Raw genomic sequence first — 16,103 nt, 5'->3', positions numbered from 1 at the left:
GAAATGGGAAATAACAGAGAGTGGTTTAAAGAGTGGGAGTAGAAGCTTCTAGAGAACAGTGTTAGGAAAGAGACCTTTAGCACCTATAGTGGTGAGAGAGCCAAAATTGGATCATCCCTGGGACCCAGAAAACAGGGTTTTCTCCTAACAAGTATCTGATACCTTGAGCCCATTTTGTAAGCAAATAGGATATATTCTGAATTTCATTTCAATCTCAAGAATTAAAGAAAATATATACTCTGAAAATCATTTGTTGCAAGTCCTATCCAAATAATTTGTTAAGAAACTACGTGGAACAAAGAATAAAGGCAAATATCTTGAAAGTTAAATTCCTCCCCTAACTTAAAAAAAAAAAAAAGCTGCTTAGCTTCGTACCAAGCTAGGACAATACAGAAGAAAATGTCTGCATGGTTAAACTTGTTTAGCAGTCTGAACAATTAATAAACTGGGCTGTTTTCTTTTGGCAGGATGGGAAGCACAAAATTCAAGAGGAAAATGTTAAACTAAACAAGCCCCTGGAAGAAAGCCACAGGTGTTTATTAATAAAGTACTAAGATATAAAGCTCTTTTGGGGTGGTGGGACAGAGGGAGCTTTTTTTATACATTGGCAGTGACTCAGATCAGACACTGACTTGTAATATTAATATTCCAGAAAGACATTTTAAAGGGAGAGTGAATAAGGAATAAACCAGATAACACGTATTGAACCAAACCCATTTGGTCAGTTTCAGAAGAAAGAAAGGTGATCAAGCTGTCTTCTGATTCTTCCCTGGTTAACCTCAAAACTATCACTTAAAAGATTAGCTCTAATCTGATCTCTACTGGATCAGTAGGACAAGTGAATGAAGGACAAACCATAGCATTTTCTGGGTTCTTAATGTACTTGAGCATGACCTGCTTCCACCTGAGTGCCAAGTGAATGGCAGCTATGTTTCAAATAAATTCCCTAATTTCCCTTATGTTTTTCTCTTAAAGAGAAAAACAGTTTAATTTTATTTTTCTTAACTCTTCATCTCATTTGCTCACTGAAGAACATGGGGTCACTTCCAGGAAGTTGACTTTTAACAAATTACTTTAACAACAAAACACTAAACAGTGCCACTATATTAAAAAATGAAGGAAGTCCAACTATATGACCTTCTGGAAAAGGCAAAACCATGGAGATAGTGATTACTAGGGATTAGGGGATATGGACAGATGAATTGTTACAGCACAAAGGATTTTATAGGGCAGTGAAAATACTCTATGACACTGTAATGATGGATACATGTCATTATACATTTGTCCAAACCCATAGAATGTACACCACCAAGGAGAACCCTAAGGTAAACTATGACCCACGGTGTGTCAGTTTAGGTTCAGTAGCTGTTAGCATCGGGTACCATTCTGGTGTGGAATGTTAATATTGGGGGAGGCTGGGAGGTCCAACAGAATATATAAGAAATCGACGTCCTTTCTGCTCAGCTCTGCTGTGCACCTAACACTGCACTAAAAATTAAAGTCAATTATAATGACAACAATAACAAAAGATTATTATCAAAGAAAGATACCACAGAGGAGTTTTGAGAGACCTATACAGTACACATTTTTGGCAGCTGAATCTGTCCAATCTTTGATGCCTTAAGAATGAGATTATATGTCATCTGGAGCAAAACTAGCTGCTGGAGAAGATAAATCACACAATCCAACAGGAGGATGATTTTGCAGGTGCTTAGCGTAAACAGCCCTTCCTTGCCTCCCAGGCCAGAGTGATTCCAATACCTTCAAGTTTTACTCCCAAGAGAACATGGTCTGATCCAGGACGAGCCTTAAACTCCAGGCCATCTAACGTTACAGATCAGCATGGGCTGTGGGAGGAATTAGACCATAAAATTAACCAAGGCTTAAAAGGGCCTTTCAGAGTCAGCTCATGCCAGACAAAAATCAAGTCATTTACTCTCAGGAGTGTCTTACATGCCAGGTTCTGATTTTAGGCCCTAGAAATAAGAGACAATACAATGACTATCCCTTGATATCCAGGGTTCCAGGAGCCCCTTCAGATATCAAAATTCATGGATGTTCAAGTCTCTTACATAAAATGGCCCAGTACGATGAACATAATGGGCCGTATCTGTGGGTTGCGCCTCTGGGATTTCACTAACCACAGATGTGGAACCTGAAAACCAGGAGGCATGAGTGTACTACCTTATATATGTATTATACTCTGCAGCTTAAAAAATGCATCACATTCACTGTCTCCTTACAAATTTACTTCTCCTTAAAAAAGCTTAATCATCTACTCCTACTTTACAGGTGAGAAAACTGAGGCACACAGAGGCCCAAGTTGCCTCTCTTTATCATGTCTTCCTTTGTCCCTGCACTAAATAATAGCTGCTTCCAGGGCCTCACCTGGCAAGACCTGCCATCCTAAGACATACCCAAGTTTCCTTCGATTGTGCTCCAAGGAACAGCTGTCAAGCTGGTCATATTGATGGTCACACTGCCATTCAACTGAAGAGAGTTGGAATCATTATAGATCTGTGGTCCATTTTCCCCAGAATTGAATGTGGGCTTTGCTTATCTTGTATAAGTTCTGTTCCAAGTTGGGAAAATTGGGGTTAGCTCAGCTGGTATCATGAAGAAATATTTCAATCTAAATGGATAACTTGCGAGAAGGGACTAATACATGACATATGATAATCGGCAGGTTTCCATAATACTGGATAGGAAAAACTATTAAAATGCATGGCCTCAGCCACTGGGGCTTTGTAGGTTGGGAAACGAAGACTATTTTCTTGATAGTAGGAAGGAAACAAAATATAACTCTAGTCTATTTTTAAACAGGAACCTAGACTAATATAGGATCGTATCCTAGTAATAGATTGAACAACCAAAATTTCCTCTCCTCGGAGGTCAACATTAATAATTACTTTGGTCCCAACAACATAAAAGAACCATGGTATTGCTTTCTCCATACTTTTAAAATGATAAAGGAAATATAAGCCGCTGTTAGTTACTGTTTTTACTTTCCTGTTATAGGCTGCAGTCTCACCCTGTGGATCAACAGGTAACTGAGTCTCCTGTCCTAAAACGTCTTGTAAAAAATTAGGTAGTTGGCTGGGCCCTGCCTAGTTATAAACAGGGCAGCAAGGGAAGTAGGTGAATGCATACAAGTCTCTGTACCCCATCCTTTTAATATCCTAAACATGCATTTCCCCAGCACTCTCACAGCAAGTAGCACAGTTTTGAGCAGTTTACTAAGTAAAACAGCAGTGCTCACTCCCTATTTGAGATTCTCTTTGACTTACTGTGAGACCTCAGAGAGCTCACCAGACCTCCCTTGCCCTTAGCTTTCCCTTAAATAAAAGGAAGAGAAAAAATACTTGATCACTTGGAAATAAGCAAACATCAACGGTTAAGAAATACATTACAAAATATAGCGGTAACTCCATGAGAAAGATGATAAATGCTACTAAGTCTGAGTTACCACAGTCTTTTATTTACTAGGTATACTGAAGCCTACTCCCTTCCATTCCTCATGACAGAATAATACAAGAGGGATGGAGCTTTTTACATTTGTATACATGAATTTCTTTGTATTAGTAAAATTGCATGTTACTTTATTATAAAAATTAAGAGGGTCAACAAGGATAATGATATGATTATCAGAGTTGTATAAAGGTGGTAAGACTATATATAAATATATATATATATGTAACTTGTTTTTCTAGTTTTCAATAGTCTGCAGTGTGATTATATTAATTTTGTAATTAAAAATGCATATTCTGAAAATACTGATATTTCTGGGGCTAAGGGAGACTAACTGGCTCACTGTGTGGTTTAGGATCAACCGTTGCCCTCCGAAAAGCCACCGAAGTATTGTCAGCTATGCCAGGAAGACTGCAGCCTAACAAAGGTAATGGTGATGAGAAACAAACAGGTTCTTCGTAGGGACGCCCACTGCATGACTAGCTGCTTCTGATGACAGGGACTTCACCATGTAGAGTGCAGAGTGCGGGGGGGAAGCAATAGGAACAGCAGTTGAGTGTGTACCTATTATTTTCAGTCCTGTTAAGTCATGTCAGTAAATCCGCATTAGAATATTAAATACAAAATTTACTACATAATTTAAAATAAACAAATGTATAGATTTGTTCATTACAAAAGGATAATGAACAAAGTGTACATGAAGTCCTGGTCTCGTTAAGCTTATGTCCTTTGTGCCATCATTTTATGAAGCCCATTTTATTGGGCTCAGAGGTGTCACGTGCATTTCCCAGTTACTGAAAGCTCAGATGCAGCCTGACTTTGGCTGCAAAGTCTACACTCCTTCCAGCACTCCATCCTGTTTAGAACAGAGAACATAGGTTAGGGAAGGGAATTCTTTGAACTAGTTGGGGAAACACCCTCTGAAAAAACAAGCTCGCTCTCCACCAAACCACTTGTTTTCCCTTTGGATCCTCAAGGGTCTGTCTGAGCACCTTCCCAGGTTGTCATTCTAGAGTCAGCAGGGTGAAGGAAGCATGCAAGGAAGAGTAAGCATCTTTGACGGCCACATCTGTGCCTTGCTCACAGTAGGATTCCCCAGCATCTTATATGTGCCCAGTTCATACCAGATGCTCAAGAAATGTTACGGACAAATGAGTGTCAGGAACAAGTGCATAGAAGAGATGGAAACGTGCCCAAATTCTACGTTACAACTTACGTGCCAGCGTCTGTGATCATGCTAAAATTTTAACAAGCAAAATTGTAGTATGACCTAGTCTTAAATTAGCAGAAACAGATAAGAGATGGACTGCCTTTATGGAATTGGAAGTTGTAGTTAGAGAAATGTGTTCCCAAATAGACGAGGCTGCTAAACTAATTCTGGCTTTTCTTGTCTAGTGTTAGTGTTAGTCGCTCAGTCGTGCCCGACTCTGCGACCTCATGGACTGCAGCCCACCAGGCTCCTCTGTCCATGAGATTTTCCAGGCAAGACATCCAAAGTAACTTCAATATGTCAGAGGAAACATTCCTCCCAGGCTTTCAAATAAAATTGATCCCCCCCACCTCCACTGCACCCTCAGAAAGATGAATTGTTTAGGGGGAAAGGAGCATTATTTATGGGGAAAATTATTCTTCACAGCCTTTATATAGGGAACCTTGGAGCTGTGTGTGCACTGTCCTGTCACTGCTGTGACACTGCCATAATGACGCACATGCTGTCCCACAGTTTGGCTACTCAAGACTCCAAATGCTTAATCGCTCAGTTGCCTCCGACTTTTTGTGACCCTTTAGACTGTAGCCTACCAGGCTCCTCTGTCCAGGGAATTTTACTAAAGTGGGTTGCCATTTCCCTCCGCTAGGGGATATTCCCAACCCAGGGGTTGAACCCGCATCCCTTGTGTCTCTTGCGCTGCAAGCAGATTCTTTCCCTGCTGAGCCATCAGAGAAGCCCCTGCTTAATAGATTAATTTCCCTTAATAATTAAGAAGGATGCAGGCAGCTGTGCTCTGCTGCACTAATATCCCAAAAGATGTGCTTGCAGAGCATCACAGGAAAACATGAAGCACATCATGTATTAGAAATTACGCTTTTAGTTCATGCTCAGCAGAGTTTCTGACTGTTTGGCTGGTTACCAAACCCACGGCTAGGTCATCGCCTGCCTTATTTGGAGTATGCTTAGGTAACAGCAAACTAATTTTAGAACTAGCCCTCCTAAAAGTGAATATAAATGGAAGTATATATTCTGAAGATAAATAATTTGTGTATTATCTGTTCGTGTGAACTCTGTGGAAATGCTTCTCTTCATTTAGATCTAAGAACTAGACTGTATACTTCTTTTTAGACAGGTTGTTTGGTCAGATACTGTGTGGCATACAGCACATATTCAGCCAGTATTTTATTGGACATTGAGCATCCGTCATGTCTGGCCTCCTGCATCCCATGCATCCTTATGCCCTGCTCTTCTGTTACCCACCTGACCTCACTTTCTCCTTGTAGAATGTATGTAGGAACTGCCGAGGAACCTTCTGTAACATCTGCTCAACAAACGAACTGCCTCTTCCTTCAAGTATCAAGCCTGAGCGAGTTTGCAATCCCTGCCACGAGCATCTGATGAAACAATATTCCACCAGTCCATCATAAGATGGAGGCCAGGATCTGGACCAGAATGTATCCACTCACGTTAGATGTCAGAATCCCCTAGAGCTGACTTTAGAATCAACTCGAGTTGATAGGAGTGCTTTAAATAAACCAGGTCCAGGAAGAAAAGGCAGTGGTTGGCAATGCTGGAAATTTTGCGTGTTTTCTCTAATGACTGTATGAATAAAAGTTACTCAGTTGAGCCTCTCTCTGCTAAATCTAAACAACCCTACTTTGAAGCATTGATCTTATAGCTTGTCTTTGGAAGGGCTATTCATTTTTATGAATAGTGATAGTAATACTGAGCTGCATGTTAAAGGAGAGAGGGTCCCCAGTGAATAACAATAAAAAGGAAAACGATCATCCCTTTATTATATTTGGAGATTCAAGAGGGAAAGATCATTGTTAACCGAGATTGAAATGATAGAGGTTACATGTTCTCTCAGGTGCTGCTAGACATAAACATTTCCTCTTTACCCCCACTACCTACCTCTTCTTTATAGGATCTCTACCAAACTGTGAACCCAAACTCAGGGAAAAGAAATTAAAGAGTAATATAAATTTTGAATGTACTTAAAACAATATTATAATGTATTCTAGTTTTAAGACCAGAATTTTCTAGTTCTGGCCTACATGTTTTCACTATCAGAATAAAGAGGAAGAATGTTTGCCGTTTTTCCACTTAGTGACTTCAAAAGTAAATACCTGCCCTTTTCAGAATCTGCTACACAACAAGCCAGCTCTTCCCTAGTCTCCCTCCTCTGGGAGGGAGAGGGTTTTAAAGATAGGGTTTGACTTTTGCAAACAGGAAGTACTAAACCAAAGCCATGCCAGGTGGAGAGTGAAAAAATTTAATTTGTCCATGGCTGAGAATATTTGTTAAATTTTTTTGTGAATAAGGGATTCCTTATTCCAAGCCAAAATTCAGAACTGGTAGACAGGTTTTTTGGAAAGTATGATACTCAAAAGAGTTCTTAGTAACAAACCCTTTGGGGAAAAAAAAGAGACATGCATTCAGCAGGGGAAGGCAGGAAATGGTCTATGCTCCTTTGATTATGTTGCATGTACATAGATTGTTTGATTCCAATTAAGACCTAAGAAGATAAGATTCTGTTAACTGGTTTAGAGTTATGGGGTGGAAACATCCTGGAACTATGATATTTGATAACTTCTGTCTCCTGAAAAGAGTGACAGCCCAGGAAAATTGTTATTCCAGAAGTCTGACCTGTTACTTGGTGGAGCTGAGTTTTAAGAGTCCTAGGGGAAAATAAAATTAGTAATTCCAACGTCGTTTGTTGTTATTTTTTTCTCCTTAAATAATATTTATTGCTTGTGATTCTCCATCTTCCTTATTTTTGACTACATGTATGTGTCAGCACTGTGCTAGGTTCTACAGAAAATGGGGGGGGGATTATCCTAAATTAGCAAAAGTTATTTTATAATTAGTTTTGAACTAAACTGAAGAGGCCACTCTGTACATGGAATGTAAGGAGGAATAAATAACTAGCCACTTGAGATTTGTTTTTGAAATGCACATAAGCTGTTTAGTGTTTTGGTTATTTTTTTAAAACCAAAGCTCCAGAGATTTGTTATTAGTGCATATGCCCACAAAGCAAGGGGACCAAGTCATGAATACCTTGACTTAATGATAGGCCTTTCTTGCTTAAAAATTGTGGTTTCCACTGTTTACAATAGTATCACCAAGAATAACATACTTAGGAATACACTTAACCACAGAAGCAAACGACTTGTACACTGAAAACTAAAGCACTGACAAAAGAAACAAGATACCAGTACACAGAAAGATACCTTGTGTTCATGAATTGGAAAACTTACATTATTGACCAGAGACATATTAATACATCTTTTGTTACCCAAATGTTATTGACCAGAGACATATAAATACATTTTTAAAGAGTATACAATTAACATCACCGTGCAGTTTTTAGAATGTAAAATTGATCAAAGGTTCATTATACAACTTAAGACTGTCATTATCATTCACATTTTACTGTTAGGTTTTTGTTCCAACCTTGTGTATATTATAAACATAAGTTTATTAGCATAAAACTTTAAAAAATGACACATCGTGAAGTTTTGAGTTAAGAATTTTTCTGTGGTTTTATGCAGATATTTTGATTGTCCAAGAGACATATATACTGGTGTCTCAGAAGATGGTATTTCTTCAGAATATAGTTGATTCAGATGATGTGAATGTTATACACACATAGAAAGCCTTAATGACTGATTCTAATACAGAAAGTGAAAATGAGACTTACAGTGCTGGAGACAACTCTACAGGTATGTAAGATATAACTATTGAATGTAGTAACCCACAAAGTGTTATAACACAATTGTGGGCCAGCCAAAATAAAAATCGCTGACCACAGGCTTTAGTTTCTACAAAATTCCCTCAGTCGATAATGAGTTTATATCTTTAAAATGTCAATACTACCTCAACCATCTACAGATTCAGTGTAACCCCTATCAAAAATCCCAGTATCTTTTGCAGAAGTAGAAGCATTTATATGGAACCTCAAGAGGTGCCTAAACAGCCAAAACAATCTTGAAAAAAAGTTAAATGTCTCACACTTCCTGATTTCAAAACTTACAGAGCTACAGTGCTGAAAGCAGTATGGTAATGGCATATAGACATAATGACCCATCAGAGTAGAGAGCATAGGAATAGACCTTCACATCTATACTCAAATGATTTCTGACAAGGGTGCCAAGACTATTCAATGGGAAAAGGACAGTATTTTCAAAAGTGATACTGGGAAAACTAGATATGCACATGCCAAAAAAACTAAGATGGACTTTTACACCATATACAAAAGTAACTTGAAATGGATCAAAGATCTCAACATAGAGCTAGAACTATTAAATTCTTAGAACAAAGAGGAGGGAAAGATTCATGACACTGGGTCTGGCAGTGACTTTTTGGATAAGACACCAAAAACGCAAACAACATAAGAAAATAGGTTAGCTTCATCAAAATAAAAAACTTGTAAAGAAACTGGAATCCTTGTGCACTGTTGGTGGCAATGTAAAGTGATACAGCTGCTACAGAAAACAGAATGGCAGTTCCTAAAGAAAGTAAAAGTTCCATGTAATACAGCAGTTCCACCTCTGGGTATATGCAGAAATGAAAGCAGGGTTATACCCACATTCATAGCAGCATTATTCACAATAGCCAGAAGGTGAAGCCACTCAAGTATTCATTGATCAGTGAATGGATAAACAAAATATGGTAGATACATTCAGCCTTTAAAAGCAAGGAAATTCTGACACATAATACATGGATGAACCCTGACTTGAGATAAGCCAGTCACAAAAGGACAAATAGGATTCCTCACCTCACCTATGTGAGGTATCTAGTTAAATTCACAAACAGTAGAAAGACAAAGTAAAACAGAGGTTACCAAGGACTTGGGGAAGTGGGAAATGGATAGTTTCAATTGGGAGGGAAAATGAAAAAGTTCTGGTGATGGATGGTGGTGGTGGTGTTTGTACAATATGAATGTACTTAATGCCACAGAAATGTACACTTAAAAATGATTAAAATGGTAAAATGTATTTGTATATTTTACAACTTTTAAAATACCATGCTTTCCCATTGGATACAGAAAATAGATATGTACATGTATATGGGTGGGTACACAAACATATATCTGCATCTGCTGAGAAGGTCTGGAAGCTGATGCCCCAGTAGCAATGGGCACATCCAATGCCTGGTCTTTCATCAGAAACCAAAGCTTGGTTTATAATACCATTCTTCAATAAAAGGAACCAGGATTCATTGGAGAGATGGCTGATTCTAGGTCTGGGGCATCTTGCGACACCAAAAAGTAAGGAAGTGCTATTGAAAAAAAAAAAAGGAGGAAGGCATAGCAAAGGTGTACAGGAGAAAACTAGAAGCTTCCAGTGGGTAAAGCTGAAAAACTGCGAGCAAAATAATGTAGGAGTATTACCCAGAGAATAAATGAGTCCATATTAATATGAGATTAAATAAATGGCAGAGAAGTATCATATCTCCTGCAAAGAAAAATTCCAAATAATTTATGTAGCTACTATTCCTTCAAGAAGTGGAGCTTACCTCCCCACCTTTTGAATATGGGCTGTGCTTAGTGACTTGCTTCAAAAAAGTAGAATATCTAAAGAGAAATAAAGGGACTTTATAATAACCAAGGAAACACTGTTTTGGCCATGTGATCAAAATTCACATGGTTAGTGATGTCATGCTGATAACAAGAATCCTTGATAAGGTGAAAGCAGTGAGAATAGTTCCTTTGTATTCTTCCTCCCAAAACCAATAAACCTAGTCTAACCATGAGAAAACCTTAGAAAACTCTGAGGGACATTCAATGAAATATCTGACCAGTACTCTAAAAGTATCAGGTCATCAAAAACAAAGACTGAGGTTAAGGAGACACGAAGACTAACATAATGTGGGATCCTGGAATGAAAGATACTAGGGAAAAGCTAGTATCTTTATGTATTAACAATGCTATGCTATGCTATGCTATGCTAAGTCGCTTCAGTCGTGTCCGACTCTGTGCGACCCCATAGACGGCAGCTCACCAGGCTCTGCCGTCCCTAGGATTCTCCAGGTAAGAATACTGGAGTAGGTTGCCATTTCTTTCTCCAGTGCATGAAAAGGAAAAGTGAAAGTGAAGTCGCTCAGTCGTGTCCGACTCTTAGCGACCCCATGGACTGTAGCCTACCAGGCTCCTCCGTCCATAGGATTTTCCAGGCAAGAGTACTGGAGTGGGGTGCCATTGCCTTCTCTGGTATTAACATTAACCGTGACAAATTATTGTAGCAATATAAAATGTAAACAGGGAAATTAGGAGAGTTGTATACAGGAATTCTACTGCTTTTGCAACATTTCTGTATATCTCAAACTATTCCAAAATAAAGTTTATCTAAATTTAAAAATTTGTGCTTTCATACTCAAAGGAACTATAGGTCAGACCTTACAGAACTTGACTGAACTCCCTAGATGCAGTTTATTTCCAAATAGAATCTGAGGATTTTCCTCAGCATGAGGATTTTAAATCAGATCTGTAGTTCAGCACATGGCTCTTTCATTGTTTACAGTCAAGTTATAAAAATGATGATAATTTGAAAAGATACATGCACCCCAATATTCACTGCAGCACTGTTAACAAGAGCCAAGACATGGAAGTAACCTAAATGTTCCATTGACAGATGCAAGGATAAAGACGTGGTATACATACACAATGAAAACTTACTCAGCTATAAAAAATAATGAAATAATGCCATTTTGCAGCTACATGGATGGACCTAGAGATTATCATACTCGGGAAGCAAGCTATACCAATACAGGACAAATACACGATACCGCTTATTTGTGGAATCTAAAAAAAGATAAAAATTAACTTACAGGGACTTCGCTGGTGGCACAGTAGTTAAGAATCCACTTTGCAATGCAGGGGACTATAAATGAGATCCCACATGCCACGGAGCAACTAAGCCTGCACTCCACAACTAGAGATCCCACATGGAGCAACAAAGACCCCGAGGGCCACAACTAAGACCTGATGCAGCCAAATAAATACTTCAAAGCAGCAGGAAGAGAGAAATTAGGAGTTTGGGATTAACATATATATACTACTACATATAAAATAAATAACCAACAAGGGCCTACTGTATAGCACAGGGAACTATACTCAATACTGGGCAATAACCTATAAGGAAAAAAGGATATATGTCTATAATATATATCCATACAGATAAACATGTATAACTGAATCACTTTACTGGACACCTGAAACAAGGACTTTTAAACAAGTACACTTCAATTTTTTTTATAAAAACTTAATAAAAACTGCAAACTTGTTAATAAAAAAGTGAAAGTTGGAAAAAAATGTACGAAACTCTTAAAAGGGAATTTTAACCATTCTGTGAAAGGACTCCAGGTATAGCCTACTGATTTTGAAGTAATTCTCAGGGCTGCAGTCTATATTACAGCCTCATTTCAGCTTTGCCCAGCAGAAAATGTAGGCCTTTCTAAAAAAAAAGTAGCACGTTTTGACTTATAGTAAAGCATCTTGCTAGTAACTTAGCCTAATAACCCCCAAATGTTCTCCTGGGTCAAATCTTAATGAGTCTTAGACTTGTTAGCTTGGGAATTGTCCATTATTAAAGTCTTCTATTTTATTCTTACCATTCCTGAGGACAGCTGATTTTGTTAACGCTTTTGTATATGAGATTTTTGCAAGCATGTCAATCTACCAAATCAAAAACTAGGTATCTGATAAGGAGTTCTACACTTATAATACAAGACCAACTTTATTCAAAGAGTGTATCACCTTGAAATGTAAAGTTAGTTAAAAACAGAACCAGTGACCAGCTGTAAGCATTGCTGAGGATGTAAGTAAGCTTGGTAAAGAGATAACTCGGGCCTCCAATGGGCAGGTAGGGTGGAAAAACCTGCTCAAGTCTCCAGAGAGCCATAGTGCCATACCATCCTGGGATGCTACTCAGCACAATGCTGCTGCTGCTGCTAAGTTGCTTCAGTCATGTCTGACTCTGTGCGACCCCATAGACAGCAGCCCACCAGGCTCCTTTTCCCTGGGATTCTCCAGGCAAGAATACTGGAGTGGGTTGCCATTTCCTTCTCCAATGCATGCATGCATGCTAAGTCGCTTCAGTTGTGTCCGACTCTGTGCGACCCTATGGACAGCAGCCCACCAGGCTCCTCTGTCCACGAAATTCTCTAGGCAAGAATACCAGAGTGGGTTGCCATTTCCTTCTCCATCTCAGCACAATAGTATCATTCATATTCAATTATAAGGTCTGTCACCAATGGTTTGTTCCTGTAAATTAGAGGTTAAAAATTAGCCCAATATTACCACCTGTATTCCCCTATTTGCTCTCGAGGGGGCAAGAAATGGATGGAATTATAGCCGGCCTACTAGAAATTCCAAGTGACTCGGCTTCTTATTAGTTCTGGTCTTCCAAATGTCATCAAGCGGCAGGTTGAGATGAGAGCCTCTTTATTTCAGTTGGAACGAAGTGAGTTTTTGAATCACAAGTCTTTGAATATATTTGTGAAATTTCACAGGCTTCAGATTTAGTCTGCAACATTTGAAAAGCTTATTCTTAAATGTACTACAGTGATGTTTCTGAGTTTCTCAGAGTAGTCCATATCCTAGAGTCAACTTGGCTACACGCCTTCATGCTTTATCACCACGTGCTTTCAAAATCATTTCACTGGGACCTCCTAGTTCTGACACAGAACTGAGGCCATAAAAAAGGGAGATTTAACAAATCTACCACGTAATTTCTGCCATGAAAAGCAAATAAAGTGACAAACTGGGAGGCAGGGGAAAGTGTGTTTAAAGTCAGCTCATTGCAAGAAGGGCTCCTGCCCCTTAATTAAGAAAAAGACCACACACAATAGGAAAGTGGTCATTTGACATCACTGAAAGGCGATCAGTGAAACTCAGCCTGTGAAAACCTCTAAAGGTTCACAGCATTTCTCCAATAAATAAAATGGAAGGGTAAACATAAACAAAAAACAGGAACTTCAGTTTCACTAAAGATATCTGGTTAGTAAGTTACGAAAATATGCTCAACATCACTGATTGGGACAGTAAATTAAAACCACGTGTTATTCTGTGTGTCTAATTTTACACAGAGAATGGCTAAAATTACAGGCTGGAAATATCAAATGGTGAGGATGTGGACCAACTGGAACTGTCATATTGTTTGGGATATCTAAAATAGAATGATCACTTTGGAAAAGGGTATGTCAATTTCTACTAAAATTAAATATGTATCAACCTTGAGACTTCTTCAGCAGTCCAGCGGTTAGGATTCCACATTTCTACTATAGGGGGCATAGGCTGAATCCCTTATTGAGGAACTAAGACTCCATATGCTGTGTGGCATGGCTAGAAAAAAAAAAGAAAAAAAAATACATCTCCTTGCAACTCAGGATATTCTATTAAGTACTTACCCAAAAGAAATTAAAACGTAGGTCCACAAGAAGCCTTGCACAAGATATTCACAGCAACTTTATTCATGATAGCCAAAAAATAAACAGCCCTTCACCAGACCAGTGAAAAATTAAACTAGCATATTCATACAGTGGAATACTACTCAGCAATGAAAAGGAACAAAGAGTTGACACACAAAGATGAATCTCAACAAATGCAGAGTGGGAGAAATTTACATAAGAATACATAATGATTCCATTTACAGGTGAAACTATGGTGAAAACAAAATCCTAACCACAAAGGATGGAGGAGGAACAGGAACTGACTGCAGAAATGTTCTGATGTGATGGAAATGCTCCATAGCTTGTAAGGGGTTTGGGTTACAGATTTATATATCAACACTCATCAAAGTAACATTTGTTCACTTCACTGTACATTTTACCAAGAATAAGAAGTCTACTTAACAATATGGATGCTACAAAGCTTAAGATTCAAGTATAGATGTCTACAACTTGGACACACATAAACAAATGCATTGATGGATGCATAGATACTTGAAGAAAATATGGTAAAATGTTACTTGCAAAATCTAGGTGGTAGTATGTATAGGCATTCAATTTTTCCAAATATTTGAAGTTTTTATTAAAATTTGTTATTAAAACATGTTGCAGAGGAAAAAGAGACATAATAACCATTGCAGGGTATGGACTGTTGCTTAGATCCTGATTCAAATATACTTTTTAAATTATTTGATAAGAAATTAGTATTTTTAGGAGTAATGGTTATTTTTAAAATTTTTTTTAGTTGAGCAGCATGTGGGATATTAGTCCCCTGACCAGAGCTTGAACCCACCCCCCTGAATTGGAAGCACAAGTCTTAAGCCAAGAAAGTCCCTCAAGTCCTCTTTTTAAACAGAAATATAGGATATACATATATCCAGAAAAAATGATGGTATCTTGAATTTGTTTTAAAATTAATGAGGATAAAAAAAATAAAATTAAATTAAATTAATGAGGATAAGTAGATGGGGATTATAAGAGAAAAAAATATGGGGAGAGGTATGAAGACAAGTTCATACAAAATAAAATCCAAAAGCCCTTAAACATGAAGAAATTCTACATTGTAAGAGAACACCACTGTGTATTTTTAACCTTTGCAGATTGGCAAAGAGTAGATTGCTAATACACTGTGTTAGGGGGCTGTGGAAAAACGGGGACTTGCATTGCTGGTACAAACTAAAAATAAACAAGCTATAGATAGAAATTGAATTTTAGATATAAGTTTACAAGTGCACATGCTCTGACCATTTATCCTATAGAGAAATTTATGCATGTACAAAATGATCTAAATTTATATAAGGTAATTCATTCCAGCATTAAAATAGCAAACGACTATAAACAATTTATATATTCATCAGTAACGACAGGTTAAATTATAAATTACATCCACACTGTACAACCATTTTAAAAAATGAGAAAGGATTTTATGTACCAATATAAAATATTTAGGATGTATTAAATGGGAAAAAAAGGTAAAGAATAGTATACTACATCTTTAAAATAAATGAAAATGCCAATATTCACCTATTATACAGTAAAATCACTAGAAGTTTACATTAGAAAATATAACCATGATGACATGGTTGCCTGAGAAGAGGAACTAGGTGGCTGAAGTATAGGATGGAAGGAGACTGTTCACTGTATACCCCTTCATATCTCTTGAATTTTATTTCCTTCAAAAAGTAAAAACACAAAATTTTTAAATTATCCTATTTATTCTTGTATTATCAAGGCTTAAAAACCAAATTAAATCTTCCTATAGTCCTCTTCCTAAAATTCAGTAAGGAAACTACCCAACTAAAAAACCGGGCAAAAGATCTGAACAGACAATTCACCAAAGACAACATGCCCATGCAAATGTATATAAAGATGTCAATATCTTACACAATTTATGGACCTTCAAATTAAAACTAATTATCACTACACACCTATTAGAACAGCTAAAATTCAAAACACTGACAACACCAAATGCTGG

General features: G+C 37.8%; 1 protein-coding gene across 29 annotated transcripts in view; it reads left to right on the top strand.

Moving 5' to 3' along the window:
- The window catches only part of RUFY3 (RUN and FYVE domain containing 3), a 153,658-nt gene extending 138,910 nt beyond the window's left edge, over positions 1-14,748 (top strand). For 7 of the 29 annotated variants that reach the window (XR_014081450.1, XM_081587366.1, XM_081587360.1 and 4 more), the window contains 4 exons: positions 468-532; positions 3,019-3,046; positions 3,824-3,895; positions 5,962-7,388. Coding sequence is in view for 23 of the 29 variants with exons in the window: in XM_081587366.1 (XP_081443492.1) it covers positions 468-532; positions 3,019-3,046; positions 3,824-3,895; positions 5,962-6,105 (309 nt within the window). In the remaining 6 variants the exon portion in view is untranslated. Of the gene's footprint in view, positions 1-467; positions 548-3,018; positions 3,047-3,797; positions 3,902-5,961; positions 7,389-8,232; positions 8,492-14,334 lie in introns of those variants that run through there. The other 22 variants (XR_014081452.1, XM_081587386.1, XM_081587394.1 and 19 more) reach the window with 11 other exon arrangements.
- The last annotated feature ends 1,355 nt before the right edge of the window (positions 14,749-16,103 follow it).

The sequence above is a fragment of the Giraffa tippelskirchi genome, chromosome 1 (assembly GCF_054371585.1).
Source record: "Giraffa tippelskirchi isolate mGirTip1 chromosome 1, T2T-mGirTip1v1.2.pri, whole genome shotgun sequence".
Taxonomy (NCBI): domain Eukaryota; kingdom Metazoa; phylum Chordata; class Mammalia; order Artiodactyla; family Giraffidae; genus Giraffa; species Giraffa tippelskirchi.
This window is presented reverse-complemented; position numbering and strand designations above follow the sequence as displayed.